Source organism: Erythrolamprus reginae, chromosome 6 (genome assembly GCF_031021105.1).
Source record: "Erythrolamprus reginae isolate rEryReg1 chromosome 6, rEryReg1.hap1, whole genome shotgun sequence".
Classification (NCBI taxonomy): Eukaryota; Metazoa; Chordata; class Lepidosauria; order Squamata; family Dipsadidae; genus Erythrolamprus; species Erythrolamprus reginae.
The window spans coordinates 16,075,010-16,091,302 of record NC_091955.1 but is presented as its reverse complement, the minus strand read 5'-3'; the positions used below and the strand labels follow the sequence as shown (position 1 = coordinate 16,091,302).

At 43.7% G+C, this 16,293-nt stretch overlaps 1 protein-coding gene across 1 annotated transcript in view; it reads right to left on the bottom strand.

The window, feature by feature from the left end:
- Positions 1 to 9,119: 9,119 nt before the first annotated feature.
- Positions 9,120 to 16,293, bottom strand: part of LOC139168942 (G2 and S phase-expressed protein 1-like) — a 31,282-nt gene continuing 24,108 nt past the window's right edge. Inside the window, exons 14-18 of the mRNA XM_070754724.1 lie at positions 14,829 to 14,883; positions 11,313 to 11,450; positions 10,475 to 10,613; positions 9,826 to 9,951; positions 9,120 to 9,485 (exon numbers count right to left, since the gene is read on the bottom strand). Of these exons, the coding sequence (XP_070610825.1) occupies positions 9,408 to 9,485; positions 9,826 to 9,951; positions 10,475 to 10,613; positions 11,313 to 11,450; positions 14,829 to 14,883 (536 nt within the window). The 3' untranslated portion in view covers positions 9,120 to 9,407. The remainder of the gene's footprint in view (positions 9,486 to 9,825; positions 9,952 to 10,474; positions 10,614 to 11,312; positions 11,451 to 14,828; positions 14,884 to 16,293) is intronic.

Below are 16,293 nucleotides of genomic sequence, written 5' to 3'. Positions count from 1 at the left end.
CCACGCCCACATCTCTTCTAAACGTCACCATGGAATTCTGAGTCGCGCGGTCCACCCCCTCCCGCGTCCAATCGCGAGAAAGGGCGAGACTATCCGGCCACCATACATTCACCCGATGCCCAAGCCTCTTTTGATCTCTATACCTGTAACTCATGGATAGGCAAAGTTGGCTCTTCTATGACATGTGGACTTCAACTCCCAGAATTCCTGAGCTAGCATGATTAGCTCAGGAATTCTGGGAATTGAAGTCCAGAAGTCATAGAAGAGCCAACTTTGCCTACCCCTGCTGTAACTGAACGCAGAGCCCAGAAGGAGTTGATCTAGGTAAGTATGGGGGGGGGGGGGGTTTCCTCCATGGCTGATACTTCCTGTCGCAAAGGGGCGGGACTGGCTGTTCTCGGCATCACTCACTCCCCCGCCGCTGCCTTAAAACGGGTTTTCTTTAAAAAAAAAAAAAACTCCGTTAAATGCAGAAAAAACGGACTGGATGGAGCTTTTCAGCGTTTGCGGAGGGTCTCAGTCCTCCAAGTTGTCCTAAAGGTGCTTTTTTCCCAAGACGTTTCGTTTCACATCCAGGAAGCTTCTGATAGGAGAGTGAGGAATGGAAGGATTTTTATTCTTTGCACACAGCTTGTCATTTGCCTCCTTTTAAAGCAGGGGTCTCCAAACCTTGGGAACTTTAAGACTTGTGGACTTCAACTCCCAGTGTTCCTCAGCCATCTTTGCCACTATCCTGTCAGAAGCTTTGTTGGCTGAGGAACTCTGGGACTTGAAGTTTTTCCTGGTGAGGAACTCTGGGACTTGAAGTTCACGAGTCTTAAAGTTGCCAAGGCTGGAGGAGACCCCTGTTTTAGAGGATCTATTGAAGTACTGGGAGGTTTATCTGTGTCCTCAGGGTCACCTGAGTAGTCCTCCTGTCTCCTGTAGTCTGATTTTTCCCCCCTGTGGAAATCCATTCCTAACTTCCACACTATGCCAAGGGCCTTCATCCCAAATTGTATAGCTAAAAGGTCAGTAGAGATTCTCAGTCATCCAAGTCATGGTTGTCCCAAAGGTGCTTTTTTCAAGAGGCAACTGGACTTTCCTTGTTTTTTTCTTTTGAAGACGTTTCGCTTCTTATCTAAGAAGCTTCTTCATCTCTAATTGTATGACTGTAACTTGATGCTTGGGTTCTTACTATTTATGTCAATATTGATTGTTTCCTGATTGCTTATTTGTATCCTTTGACAATCATTAAGTGATGTATCTCATGATTCTTGACAAATGTATATTTTCTTTTATGTAAACTGAGAGCACATGCACCAAAGACAAATTTCTTCTGTGTCCAATGACCCTTGGCCAATAAAGGATTCTATGCTATTCTCTTCCTCTTCCATTCCTATTGGGTCCTTCTTTGTCAAGTGCTGCAGGTGTATATTGACTGATTTTTGCAGCCTTATTTGAAAAGAAACCATCACAAAAACAACAAATGTGTGATAGAAATCAATCTCTTTCTAATGGAGTCAAAATAAAGATGATCGAAGGTGAGAAAACAGAAAGCTGTCTCCTCACCTTCAATCATCTTCCTTAGAAAAGCATTTTTCCCTATTGCTGTTTCCTCACCTTCAATCATCTTCCTTAGAAAAGCATTTTTTCCTGCTACTCTGTTTTCTCACCTTCAATCATCTTCATTTTGACTCCATTAGAAAGATCAAGTTTTTTTCTATCATATATGTTGTTTTCATGATGATTTCTTTTCAAATAAGGCTTTCATTTCACCTGGTCCACTTGACAAAGAATGACCCTATTCCTATTCTATTCTCTATTCCTTATTCGATTCTATGACTGGATGGTGAGGAATGTAAGCATATTTACTTTTTGCACACAGCTGGTCATTTGCATCGTTTTTATAGAGTCCTTGAGATCACCTGGAGGTTTACCTGTGTCCTCAAGGTTACCTGAGTGGCATAAATGGAACCTTCTTGGAACTGCTGAAAGGACTGTGTTGTAGATTGGAGAAAAATGATGTTATTATTTCCTTGTCTGTTGAGAAAGGGCTGTTCAATTTTGACAGGTGGCTTCTTTGAACCTCTTTCAAACCTGAGCTTTGGAGTCTTTGTAAAATGTTGGGTTCATTTGGAAACTGGGTTTAACACCCACCCACCTCCACTTCCCCTCAAAATAGAGCTGCCATTTCCCTAGAACTTTGGTGGAGTTTTAAAAAGTACAGACATGGCGCACACCACATGCCGTCGAGCGGCTCCCATCATGGTCTAGCTTCTCTGCCTCAAAAGGCCGGCCGGCCGCGCTTCCTTTCCCAACCGCGGCCTCTCTGAAGGGCAGAAGCAGGACGGGGCCGCCCCTGTGGGTGGAGCTGAGCTCACAAAAGGCCGGGAAAACCGGGCTTCCCCTCGGCTCTCCTTCGGGAGGAAGAGGGCAGCTTTGGCGGGGCGTGAGGGAAGAATCCCGACAGTGGGAGGGGACTTTCCTGTCCTTTTATCTTTGGGTCATGCAGCAGCTGAGGAGGAGGATGGTGCAAGCTGACGTCCTGCCTTTTTTTATTCACCCCAGGCGGAGGAATGGGAGCAACAGCTGGAGGACACCCGTGTGCATGCGCACCTGTGCGCGCATCTGGAGTCAAGGGATGGTTCCTGGCGGCCGCTTGAACCAACCCCTTCATTTTTTTCTGAAGATGATTTTTTGAGCTGGTTTTTGTCAAGCATTTCTCTGCTTTCTGGGGTTCTTTTTCATATAACTTTTAAAAATTGATTTTCATAACAATATAATCATTTAACATTCACACAACACATAACAGTGTGCTCAGTGTTAAGTGCCCTCCACCAAAATGGGGGCATAATTTCTATATACCATTTTACCTCAAGAGCAGTATATCTATTTACATATAAAGTAATTTCTGGGGGTCTGAGAGAAAAGAGACTGGCTCTCAGGGTCTCCTGGGTTTTAACCAAGAGGCCTTAACCGCTGTACCAGACTGAGTGGGTGCAGATTCGCTAAACCTGTTTTGGGATCAGTCATTTTTGAATAGGTTTATTTATTAATTAATTGGATTAATATGCCACCTCTCTCTGAGGGCTCTGGGCGGTTTACAGCATATAAAAGGAAACAATAAAATAGAGTATCAAAATCCAATTAGTTAAAACTAGGCAAACTAATCTAACATCCCCAATTTCGTTAAAAATCTATCAAACCCATTCAGAGAGCAGTCACATAAAACATTTGTTGGCCAGGGGTGTTGCTGCTGTTCTGCAAATATGAAGCTTGAGGTCTTCAAAAATTGTGGGTCAGCGGTCCCCAAACTACGGCCCAGAGGCCGCATGTGGCCCGCTGAGGCCATTTACCCGGCCTGGGGGTGAGTGACAGAACCACAGGATGCGTCTGCATCCTGTGCTCCTGGCCACTGTTCAACTAACTCCGTGCAGGTTTTTCAAGCCCCGCACAGTAGAGCCGGTGCCGTTTCTCCCGCCCGACAGCTGATCTGCTGGCGGGCAGCCTTGGGGACATCCCGCCCCCTCCCCATTTCATCCTGTGCTCCAAAAGCACTTATCTCTCCACGGCTGCATCTTTTCCTGGCCGAAGATTGCGGCCAGCAGTGGCTTTCCTGTAGTCCGGTGGTGGCAAGCCGCCTCTCTGCAATCCCTTATTAGAGACCCCTGGACCCCCTTGCAGGCTCCTCTTCCCCAGGGATACAAATAAAAAAAGATCCACTTCCTCGGATCCTGCCTTCTGTGTAAGCGGTGTGGGCCAGCGGCAGCGGCTTTTCTGAGCATGCGAGGCTCCCAATGGGGAGGGCAACCGAGATGGCTCTCATTGCAAGCGCCACGCTGCTTTCTTTGGTGGGGAAGGAAAGGTGGGTGCTCTCGATCTCTACACGCGAGACAAACCTACCAAGGGAGAGAGGTGCCCATGCGATGGAGGACAGAAGCTCAGCTTTTCCCCATGCCTGCTTTTACGGCATGGGAGAAAGCCGAGCTTCTATCTTTCGTCGTGTGGGTGCCTCTCTCCCTTGGTAGGTTTGTCTCGCATGTAGAGATCGAGAGCACCCACCTTTCCTTCCCTGGCTTGCAAAATAGGAAAGCTATTACTGCCGCTGCTGACTGCTCAGAAAAGCCGCTGCTGGCCACCGCTGGAAAAAGACTTTATCTGAGGAGTCGCCACCGCTTCCCCTGCCTGAAGCAAGCTGCCTGAGAGGTTTGGAGACCAACTTCCAAGTTGGAAGAGCCCCTTAGTTAGGAGTGCAAGGGTCTACAAACCTGGCAAGTTTAAGGCTTGTGGACTTCAACTCCCATTCCTGAGGTAGCATGATTGAAGGAGGAATTCTAGGAGTTGAAGTCCATAAGTCTTGAAGCTGTCAAGTTTGAAGTTTGTAAAAAGTGTACACGGTTTTAAACAGCATACTTGGTTGTAAAAAGTATTCTGCTACACTGGTATTTTATTAAATAATATAATATTGCACCATTTGGTTCAGAATACATTTTTCCTTGTTTTCCTCCTCTAAAATCTAGGTGCGCCTTATACACCGGTGTGTCTTATACACTGAAAAATACAGTACAGTGAACCCTCGATCATCGCGAGGGTTCCGTTCCAGGACCCCAAGCGATGATCGATTTTTTGCGAAGTAGCGGTGCGGAAGTAGAACACCATCTGCGCATGTGCAGATGGTGTTTTTACTTCCACCGCCGCAGCGCGTTGCTGGGGAGCGCGCGCGCGTTGCTGGGGCCGCTCCCCAGCTGGGGAGCGGATCTGGGGTTTCCCCAAGCGCGCGCGAGTTGCTGGGGCCGCTTCCCAGCTGGGGAGCGGATCTGGGGTTTCCCCAAGCGCGCGCGCGTTGCCGGCTTCGCTTCCCAGCTGGGAAGCGAAGCTAGGCTGCCCCAAGCTCGCGCGCGTTGCTGGGGCTGCTCCCCAGCTGGGGAGCGGATCTGGGGTTTCCCCAAGCGCGCGCGCGTTGCCGGCTCCGCTTCCCAGCTGGGAAGCGAAGCTAGGCTGCCCCAAGCTCGCACGCGCCGCCCGCCCGCCCACGCTGTTGCCGGCTTCGCTTCCCAGCTGGGAAGCGGAGCTAGGCTGCCCCAAGCTCGCGCGCGCCGTGCGCCCGCCCACGCTGTTGCCGGCTCCGCTTCCCAGCTGGGAAGCGGAGCTAGGCTGCCCCAAGCTCGCGCTCCAGCCCACCGCCGCTGGGGTCTTACCGGGGCAAGAGGGGGAAGACCCAGGGAAGCCTCTGCCCGGCGGGGAAACTCCACCATCTACGCATGCGTGGAAGGGCACGCATGCGCAGATGGTGGAGTTTACTTCCGGGTTGAAAACTAGCGAAATAGCCCTTTCGCAATCCTTGAGGACGCGAAACTCGAGGGTTCACTGTATATGAATTTCACACTTCTCCCCCCCTCCTTCTAAAAAGTACAATCCCATTTTGTTTTTTACTTTAAAATAAGGTATGTGCAGTGTGCATAGGGATTTGTTCAGTTGATTTTATAGTCCGGCTCTCCAACAGTCCGAGGGATGGTGAACTGGCCCCTGTGTAAAAGGTTTTGGGACCCCTGTTGTGGGTGCTTCATTACTGGAGGTTTCTAAGAGACTTTCTCAGCCACTTGTCTGAAATAGTATAGGGCAGGGGTCTCCAACCGTGGCAACTTAGGCTTGTGGACTTCTACTCCCAGAGTTTATTTATTTATTGGATTTGTATGCCGCTCCTATTCGTAGACTCGGGGCGGCTAACAACAATGATAAAAACAGCATGTAACAATCCAATACTAAAACAACTAAAACCCTTATTATAAAACCAAACATACACAGAAACATACCATGCATAAATTGTAATGGCCTAGGGGGAAGGAATATCTCAACTCCCCCATGCCTGGTGGTATAAGTGAGACTTGAATAGTTTACGAAAGACAGGGAGGGAAGGGGGGCAGTTCTAATCTCCCGGGGGAGTTGGTTCCAGAGGGCCGGGGCCGCCACAGAGAAGGCTCTTCCCCTGGGGCCCGCCAAACAACATTGTCTAGTCGACGGGACCCGGAGAAGGCCAACTCTGTGGGACCTTATCGGTTGCTGAGATTCGTGTGGTAGCAGGCAGTTCCAGAGGTAATCTGGTCCAATGCCATGTAGGGCTTTAAAGGTCATGACCAACACTTTGAATTGTGACCGGAAAGTGATCGGCAGCCAATGCAAGCCAGAGTGTTGAAGAAACGTGGGTGAATCTTGGAAGCCTCACGATGGCTGTTGCGGCTGCGTTCTGCACGATCTGAAGTTTCCGAACACTTTCCAAAGGTAGCCCCATGTAGAGAGCGTTGCAGTAATCGAACCTCGAGGTGATGAGGGCATGAGCGACTGTGAGCAATGACTCCCTGTCCAAATAGAACCGCAACTGGTGCACTAGGCGAACCTGGGCAAACGCCCGCCTCGTCACAGCCGAAAGATGATGTTCCAATGTCAGCTGTGGATCGAGGAGGACGCCCAATTTGCGAACCCTCTCTGAGGGGGTCAGTAGTTCCCCCCCCCCCCAGGGTGGAACTACTGACCGATGGGCAGATGGAATTGTCCTTGGGAGGCAATACCCACAGCCACTCCATCTTGTCTGGGTTGAGTTTGAGTTTGTTGACACCCATCCAGGCCCCAACAGCCTCCAGGCACCGGCACATCACTTCCACTGCTTCGTTGACTTCGTTGAGTTCCTCAGCCAGCTCTGGGAGTTGAAGTCCACAGGCCTTAAAAATTGCCAAGGTTGGAACTCCCTGGTATAGGGGGTATCCTGCTTCAGTAGAGGGCTGGATTAGAACATCTTCAAGGTCCCTTCCATTCCATCCCCATTATTTCCATACTATTATATTCTATTTTACACCAAGGCAAGTTCCATACTTTTATGAACTATTATTTTCCCTGCTTAGCAATTCCAAATCCCAGAATTTCCCTAGACAGCATGTAGGCTGGAGTATTCTAGGAATTGAAATCCACACATCAAGCTGCCAAGTTTGAAAAGGACTATCATAAAGAGGTTGCGTTTTTTTAATTCTTAAGACTATGTTGCAGTATGGCATAAATGTTAGAATAGGATTTATATATCTGGACCTCTAGCATAAAAATACTCTGCTTACCCTGATTCTATAAGCCAAGATAGGAGGGCACTAACTTGCCTAGTCTATATCCCTGGTAATTACTGCTGAAGGGAAACAAAAGGGGTCAATAAACATCTCACTGATAAAGTTTACATCACTCTGGACAGGACTTTATAGGATCAAAGGGGGAGATTTACATTGCCTGAAGCATACACAGGACAAGAGGGTGATTAAGGAAGATTAGTTGTGATAAGGCAGAAGGCTTCAGAGAAATTAAGTGTGAGAAACATCTGCTCTTAGGAAGTTTCTAGGAAATTGTTTTTGTGATATCTGTGGGAAAAGGAAGAACTCAAAGATATGTTTGAAGTTATGTATCACTTGACATGTACGTGTAATTATCCCCGTTTGTCCATGCTTCCAAATAAAAAGAACTACATGGCTCTATACCGTGTCACTTCACCCAGAGAGAGAATGTGTCCAAGTCTTCTTTCCAGGATTCGCGTTCGTAAGTGACCCCACACGGCTGGGTTGTACTTAGTCCCATTGAAGACATTGTCTTCATCAGGAACTTTGACAGCATCCACAAGACTACACTATCTTCTGTTAGTTATGATTCCCATATTCTTGGATAACCATCTTAAGGAACTTGTGTAAAGACAGGTCACCTGACCTTTCTTAAAATGTGATAAACACTGGTTAAGAATTAAGACCTTTCCTCATTTGCAGTTAGCCTTAATGTAAAGGTGCCGTGTATCCTTTTTTCCCTTGTTACCTAATGATTTTTCATCCCTTTCACCAGAAATGGGTTCGGCCTGATGCTTTATAACTGCCCGAAGTTGGTGCAGGTGTGACCTAGGGCCCTTGTCCTCTACAGCCACTCTCACGTGGGCATCAGTTAGTCTCTCCGTCTTTCCTGCTAGCCTTTTCCACTGTGCCCAACACATTTCAAAATCTGTTCCGAGCTCAACATGTTTTAATGAATCCATATGAAAAAATGATGGGAGGCCATGCAGAGAAATGGGAAATCTGATTTTGCTGGGCAGCTACCCTGATATCACTGACAGGTGTGGGAAAGCAGCATAACAGTCTGAACTGGTAGAAAACGACAATTCTCCTGCATCTGAAGCTATGCTTGATTTGTCAGAGAGCAAATCTTCAGATGATCCCATACTATTTGAATAAATCCTGTTGGAAGAAGTAGGTAACACACACACACACAATGCAGACTGGAAAATGTGGAGAGGAAGGGATCACAAGAGTGTTGAGAATATACACTGCAATGCATTGATTCCAGAGCTGAGAGCCACAAGTACACTAGGCAGTAGTATTTTTCCTATTGTGTGCCTGCTTACTGTTTTGTAATCTCTCGTCCAATTTCTCCGTTCTTGTGAAGGGGGGGGGGGAGAAAAATGGGTCAAACACAGCAGAGATTGGCTACCAAAATTGCTCTAAAACAAAAAAAAATACTTCAAAAAAACAGAGAAATGACTTAATAGTATTTTATGCTATCATTTCTTTCCTTTTGATGATGAGAACAAAATATGCAACTCCGATTTTATGTTATAGGACAAAACTTCACCTACATCTGAGTTGTTGCAATAAGATAAAGAAATGTGATGGTCGTTTTGTTTCAAAATTTTTGTATTATTCATGCTATAAGGAATTTTATGAGGCAAACTACTTTTCTAACATGAATTGCCTTGACAAGCCAGTTAGAAATGGAAGGTTTGGGTCTAACGCCCAGTTAGCAGCAGCCAGTTGCTGCTAGCTACATTTTTTAGCCAGACAGGTGAATATAATTTTAAAAACTGAAACACGATTGAAGGTAGTTTGGGACAGTATACTGCAGTTTTGTATTGAATTATTCAAATTAATGAATAAAATAAAATTTTGGAGAACTCATTCCTTTTTGCACACGTAGTTGTTGACTATAAAGGAAAAGTCAGACACACATTCTGTCCTGCCGTAAATAGTTCTGCATTTAAGAATTTGCCATTCTTACAGATATTGAATTGTGATTGTCTTCAGAGACTCTGAATATTTCGCAGTAATTATGAAAGAGTGGAATCAATATTTAAAATGCTTAACTTTATTTCAACATATTTGACAAACATCTACAATTTACTTTGTACAATTTTGAAACAAATATTTTTACCAGGAAATACATTTATTACAACCAAAATTGCTTATAATGTAAAAAAGTCCGTCTATTTTCTATTTTTCTTAGCAGAAATATATCAACATTTCAAGTTCCCGATTTTAATGTCTTTTTTCCAGTGAACCATTTTTCACTCTTTTCCAGTGAACTATTAGTTGCTTAACTCTAGACTTTTTCCAAGTTTAAAAACCATTATTTAAAAATCAGAATTTCAGAAGAGGTAAATTTTCTTTATTTCCTTCAGGACTTAGTTTGATCAAAGGAGAGCTCAGATCTATTAGCTAGAAGTAGAAAATATATAATTAAAACATTGACTAAGCACAACTTTTACATTCTTGGAAATATAAAGAACCCAATCTGTTAGCAAATCTACATTAACAGTGCAGTTTTGATTACAACCAATTGCACCCAATTCAAATATTATATAGCTTATTAATGCCAGCTTTTGGCAGAATTTTGAGGTTAAATTTTCTAATATTACATGAAATATATATAACATCAGATTGGACAAAGCTTAAAATATATAGTTGAGTGCCTCTAAATGTAAAATATACGCAATTAAACTTTATCATCAACACACACTTACAAACAGTATTGAGGGTGAGATAAAAATAACCTTACCTGCCCTGTAGGTTTCAAAGGAGAGGGTTTAGTTATTTCAGGAGTGTTAAGATCAATGAGAGGTTTGTTTTCACATTCCTGGGTGGCAACTGGTGTTTTATCTGTTTCAAATTCTATCAACAAGTCCTAAAAAAAGTGTTTTAATACTATCAACAATGCAGAATGTCAGATACATATCTTGTACTCCCACCTCCCAAAATACAATACCTAAATATTTGATATTCTGCCGCTTCAAACAACCTTTAATTTTAGAGCTTGTGTGATCTAATTCAAATGTCCCCTTAAGCCATCAGTGTAAATAAGTTCCCAACCCACCTTTGCTAAAAACTGACACTCTTAACAAGAATATTTACGGTATGTCAAAGTATTGATGGCAGGCACTGTTGGACTACTACTGTAATCAACATTTGAAAGAATTGCATTTATAATATTTTCAGGAGAGATGGATCTGCAAAGCACATTTAAAAGCAAAACCAATAAAACCATTCATTTTTGAAATACCATAAAAGCCTTCCTAGTATAAAATACTACCATAATAAGTACACTAGGAGGTGATAGCATCTTTCAAATTCTTTTAACAAGCAGCAGTTGCAACATTAATTTTTATTGAAATACATGGTTTGTATTTTGACATGACAGATAAACTAACCTCCTTAGCTAGAATTACTTCTGTTTCCCCCTTTTTAGTAAGGTCTTGTTCTATTTCGATAGAAGATTTATCTGGTGAAAATGTAAGCGCAATAGTTATAATTCGTGGTGGAGATAAGTCTTTATTCAGAATTCCAACCCTTTATTCAGAATTCCAACATCTTTATTCAGAATTCCAACCCTGCAATCATTTACAGTGGTACCTCGTCATACGAACCCTTCATCATACAATCTTCGAGATACGAACCCAGGGTTCGGAATTTTTTTGCCTCTTCTTACATACCCTGGTACCTCCTCATGCAGCTTGGGCTAATGGTATGGCCGAGAGATTTGTTCGCGTGGCCAAAGAAGCCCTGAAAAGATCTCAACTAGGTAATATCCAGGAATGCCTGGGTACCTTCCTCTTAACGCAGCACATAACACCTAGCACAGTCACGAACAAAAGCCCGGCTGAACTGTTAATGGGCAGAAAGCTCAGGTCACCTTTGGACAGGTTGCATCCCTCCTACTTAGATACTAAACAGTACTGCTCTGATTCCCCCGAAAGATCATTTAATGTGGGGCAATCAGTTTATGCCAGAAACTTTGACTGGGGAAATCAGTGGGAGAAGGGAAGCATAGCGGAACAAACCGGCCTGAAAACCTACCACATCCTACTAGGGGATGGCCGCCTTTGGAAAAGGCACGTTGACCATCTAAGGAGGCGGCTGAAAATGACTAGCCTCCGGCAGGGGCTGTCCGAACAAACTAACGGAGCCTCTGAACCTTCACTCCCCACAGGGAGTTCAAATTGATCAACCAAACACGACCCGGACAATGGGAAATAGATTAGGACTTACCGTGCCGCCGAGAGCACTCCAGCGTCCGAGAGCGGGCTCTGAAGGCGCTGCCGGGAGTCCACCGGATTCCACGCAGGAAAGATCTTCGCAGGCGGCACCTGCAACTTTCCACACGGACAGTGGGGAGCCGTCCTCCTCCTTGGACGTCGAGGATTCGACTGAAGTGCACAGGTCAGCGAGGAGAGCAAGGAAGCCAAGCCGATTGGAGGGTGCAGTCACTGTAGGTGAAGGATTATTAATTGGCTTCCTCGGGCTTTCCGAAGTGGTCTATTGGAAACACATATATGTGAGAAAAATTCATACAACTCATAGAACCATTTTGTTTATCTTTATTTTTATACAAAAAAAGAAACAAGTTCCCGATCATATTATAAAAGCTTTATTTACTGAGAACATAAAACCATTTTAATTTGTAACTTTAGCTTTTAAGAAATGGTTGGTTTGCATTTACTTAAAACTGAAATGTTTCAACAGGCATTCATATTGAGGATTGGAGTTGTTCCCATTTTTATTTATTGAAGTATAAAACTTAGCTGGAAATAAAGTGATTTTTAAAAAAACATTCACAAAATCTGATCTGATGTTAAATTTTAAATCTCTTTTCTGAAGTACCTCACACCAACTAATAATGTATCCTAAAATGAGTTGATTATAACTCTGGACCAAAAGCAAAGTGAACTAGTTTTCCAAAATTCTCATATCAGTTATCACTATTCTCATGTGCCAAGAGAAGCCACATTCTAGTGGCTTCTCTCATAGAAAAAAAATTATTAAAAACAAAATGTATATCTTTATAACTAAAGTAGCCTTTAAGCATGAAGACAATTTCATAATGCAAAACTATAGAGCGTTAGAGCAAGCCTTCACTTATAACTATGGACTCTGTATCATATCGATTTACATTTCATATACTGTATTTGTGGGAGTATAAGAAGATGTACTCCACCCCCCCTAAAAGAGTGTGGAAATGTCGGTGCGTCTTATACACCGAATGCAGCCATTTTTGCTGTCCTAAACACCCTCCACCTGCAGAGAGCTCTTGCTGCTGGAGAATGGCAAAATCATCAAATAATGGGCATTTCTCTCTCTTTTTCTTGCAAAAAGTGTGTAGGGAAACGGACTGGGAAGCCTGCAGATAGCTCCTGGGGAATGGGGGAAGGCCAAAAAAGATGTCTCCAATTTTGTGAAAAAACAGGCAAAAATGGCTCATTTTTCACTTAAAAATGGGGGCATCTTTGCCTTCTAAATACCCCATCTAGTATGACTGGAAGAGGAATTCTGGCAGTTGAAATCCACTAGTTTTAGAGCTGTGAAGTTTGAAAACTTTTGGATTAGGGAGGAGGTGTGCAAGTGTCTTCAAACTTGGCAAGTTTAAGATGTGTGGACTTCAACTCCCATTCCTGAGCAACCATGACTGGGGCTGGAATTGTGGGAGTTGAAGTCCACAAGTCTTAAAGCTGTCAAGTTTGCAGTTTGTAAAAAGTGTACATGATTGTAAAAAGTATTCTGCTATACTGGTATTTTATTAAATAATATATTACTACACCATTTGGTTCAGAATACTTTTTTCCTTGTTTTCCACATGTAAACTATAGGTGCGTCTTATACTCCAGTGTGTCTTATAATCTGAAGCATAGTTATTATAAAATTAGTCCTTTATAATTCTAATTTCCTCAAATATCACTTATTTCAAAAAAGTGGCTTAATTCTCATTATCTATACTAAATTATATTATGATAATGATGATGATGGTTATTATTATTATTATTATTATTATTATTATTATTATTATTATATTTCTCTCTCCCTCTCCCTCTCCCTCTCTGTGTTGATACAGAAGGAGGTCAATGATATGGAAAATATTATCTATATAATGTAGAACATGATCTAAATAGGCAGATGAATTCCTAAAATTCTGTATACCAATAAATTGTTTGACATTAAAAAAATATTTTCCCTGAGAAAATATTTTTCTCACTGGCCACTTTGAGAATACAAAATGAGTAAAGCTTATAAGTAATTGTGTGGAAAACAATTCAAATTAAATTCCTTTAAGCTTTTTTTACTTTAAAAACCTACTTCAGAATCCCACGGAGAGCTGTCTTCATCTTTCTCTTCCTTCATTGATTTAGCTATAAAATAAAATAGTAAATTGTGCCAATTCAGAGAATTGCTAGACACTATTTATTCCTGGTGTACGATCGAAAGGTCAGGGTTAATGGCTCAAGCCAGCAACAAATGTCTCTCGCACGAGTTTCTTCAAATTACTCTTGACTGGGTTTCAGAGCTCTAATGTTCTCCAAATCAAATGCAAAACAACGAGGCTTTAAATGTCCCCAGATTCAAAAGTCCATTGAGGAATTCCTGTATCTTTGTTCCTGTTAACTGCCGAACGATAATTCCCACACCGCTTTTTGCAAGCCCTCCCCTTTTGAAGCCTGCTGCAGCTTTCCAAATTGCTTCCAGCTGTGCTTTAGAATCTCCATCTGAAGCTGCACAGCTGCTCCTCCCATCCCACCATTCTACGCACCCTGACATTGAGGCAGACCTGGCGTGTGTGAATGAGACCTGGCTGGGCCCAGAGGGGGGGGGGAGCTCCTGTCTCGGAAATGGGCCCAACAGAGTTTCAGATGTGGCACCAGCCGTGATCCCAGGGAAGGGGGGGAGGAGTGGCAATTATAGCCAAGAAGAAGACCTTCAAGCTGCATAGGGTCACTGCTCCCGAGATTGCAGGTTGTGAGTCCCTTCTTATGAGGCCGGACCTACGGGTACACGTGGACTTGTTACCTGCCTCTCAGCTGCGTATCAACAGCCCTGCCTGCACTGCTCGAGGAGGTAGCCAGGCTGGCGGTGGAGTCCCCCAGACTTATTGTCTTGGGGGAGTTTAATCTGCCATCGCTCAGTGAACCCTCTGGGTTGGCGCAGGAGTTCATGGCCACCATGGACCTGACCCAAGTAGTTCAGAGCCTAACCCATGAGAGGGGGCACACTCTCGACATGGTTTTCCTCGCAGGACACTTGAGTAATGATCAGATATTAAGGGGCTTAGAAACGTTGCCTTTGTCATGGTCAGATCTAATTTATTTATCAGCTCTTTATGTGGAACCGTATCAAAGGCTTTGCTGAAGTCCAGGTAGGCAATATCCACGGCACCACCTTCATCCAACACCTTTGTGACATAGTCAAAGAAATCGATGAAATTAGTCTGACATGATTTGCCTTCAGTAAAGCCATGCTGATTTGGCTCCAATAAGTTATTGTTTTCTAGGTGCTGATTTATCCTCTTTTTGAGTAGAGTCTCCATCATTTTAACTACAACTGATGTCAAGCTAACTGGCCTGTAGTTACCAGCTTCTTCTCTACTGCCCTTCTTGTGGATAGGCACAACACTGGCCATTCTCCAATCCTCAGGAACTTCTCCTGTTAACAAGGATTGGTTAAACAAATGGTATCCTTCTGCGCTGACTGGAGGGGTTGGGAGTGGCAGGCACCGTTTTACGGTGGTTCTCCTCCTACCTGTCTGGTCGGGTGCAGTCGCTGTAGGTGGTTTCCTCGGGCTTTCCGAAGTGGTCTATTGGAAACACATATATGTGAGAAAAATTCATACAACTCATAGAACCATTTTGTTTATCTTTATTTTTATACAAAAAAAGAAACAAGTTCCCGATCATATTATAAAAGCTTTATTTACTGAGAACATAAAACCATTTTAATTTGTAACTTTAGCTTTTAAGAAATGGTTGGTTTGCATTTACTTAAAACTGAAATGTTTCAACAGGCATTCATATTGAGGATTGGAGTTGTTCCCATTTTTATTTATTGAAGTATAAAACTTAGCTGGAAATAAAGTGATTTTTAAAAAAACATTCACAAAATCTGATCTGATGTTAAATTTCAAATCTCTTTTCTGAAGTACCTCACACCAACTAATAATGTATCCTAAAATGAGTTGATTATAACTCTGGACCAAAAGCAAAGTGAACTAGTTTTCCAAAATTCTCAGTATCAGTTATCACTATTCTCATGTCCCAAGAGAAGCCACATTCTAGTGGCTTCTCTCATAGAAAAAAAATTATTAAACACAAAATGTATATCTTTATAACTAAAGTAGCCTTTAAGCATGAAGACAATTTCATAATGCAAAACTATAGAGCGTTAGAGCAAGCCTTCACTTATAACTATGGACTCTGTATCATATCGATTTACATTTCATATACTGTATTTGTGGGAGTATAAGAAGATGTACTCCACACCCCCTAAAAGAGTGTGGAAATGTCGGTGCGTCTTATACACCGAATGCAGCCATTTTTGCTGTCCTAAACACCCTCCACCTGCAGAGAGCTCTTGCTGCTGGAGAATGGCAAAATCATCAAATAATGGGCATTTTTCTGTCTTTCTTGCAAAAAGTGTGTAGGGAAACAGTAGAGCCGGTGCCGTTTCTCCCGCCCGACAGCTGATCTGCTGGCGGGCAGCCTTGGGGACATCCCGCCACCTCCCCATTTCATCCTGTGCTCCAAAAGCACTTTTCTCTCCACGGCTGCATCTTTTCCTGGCCGAAGATTGCGGCCAGCAGTGGCTTTCCTGTAGTCCGGTGGTGGCAAGCCGCCTCTCTGCAATCCCTTATTAGAGACCCCTGGACCCCCTTGCAGGCTCCTCTTCCCCAGGCATACAAATAAAAAAAGATCCATGCTGAATTCAGCAAGGAATTCAGCAGCGATTCCTCCCAGCAAGCTGTGGGCTAATTAGGGCTGCAGGTCAGTCTTTCACCACAAAGACTTAGGTGCCAACTCGTTCCCACATGTTTGGCGCAAGGCTCCCAATCTTACAGCCGCCGCTTCCTCGGATCCTGCCTTTTGTGTAAGTGGTGTGGGCCAGCGGCAGCGGCTTTTCTGAGCATGCGAGGCTCCCAATGGGGAGGGCAAACGAGATGGCTCTCATTGCAAGCGCCACGCTGCTTTCTTTGGTGGGGAAGGAAAGGTGG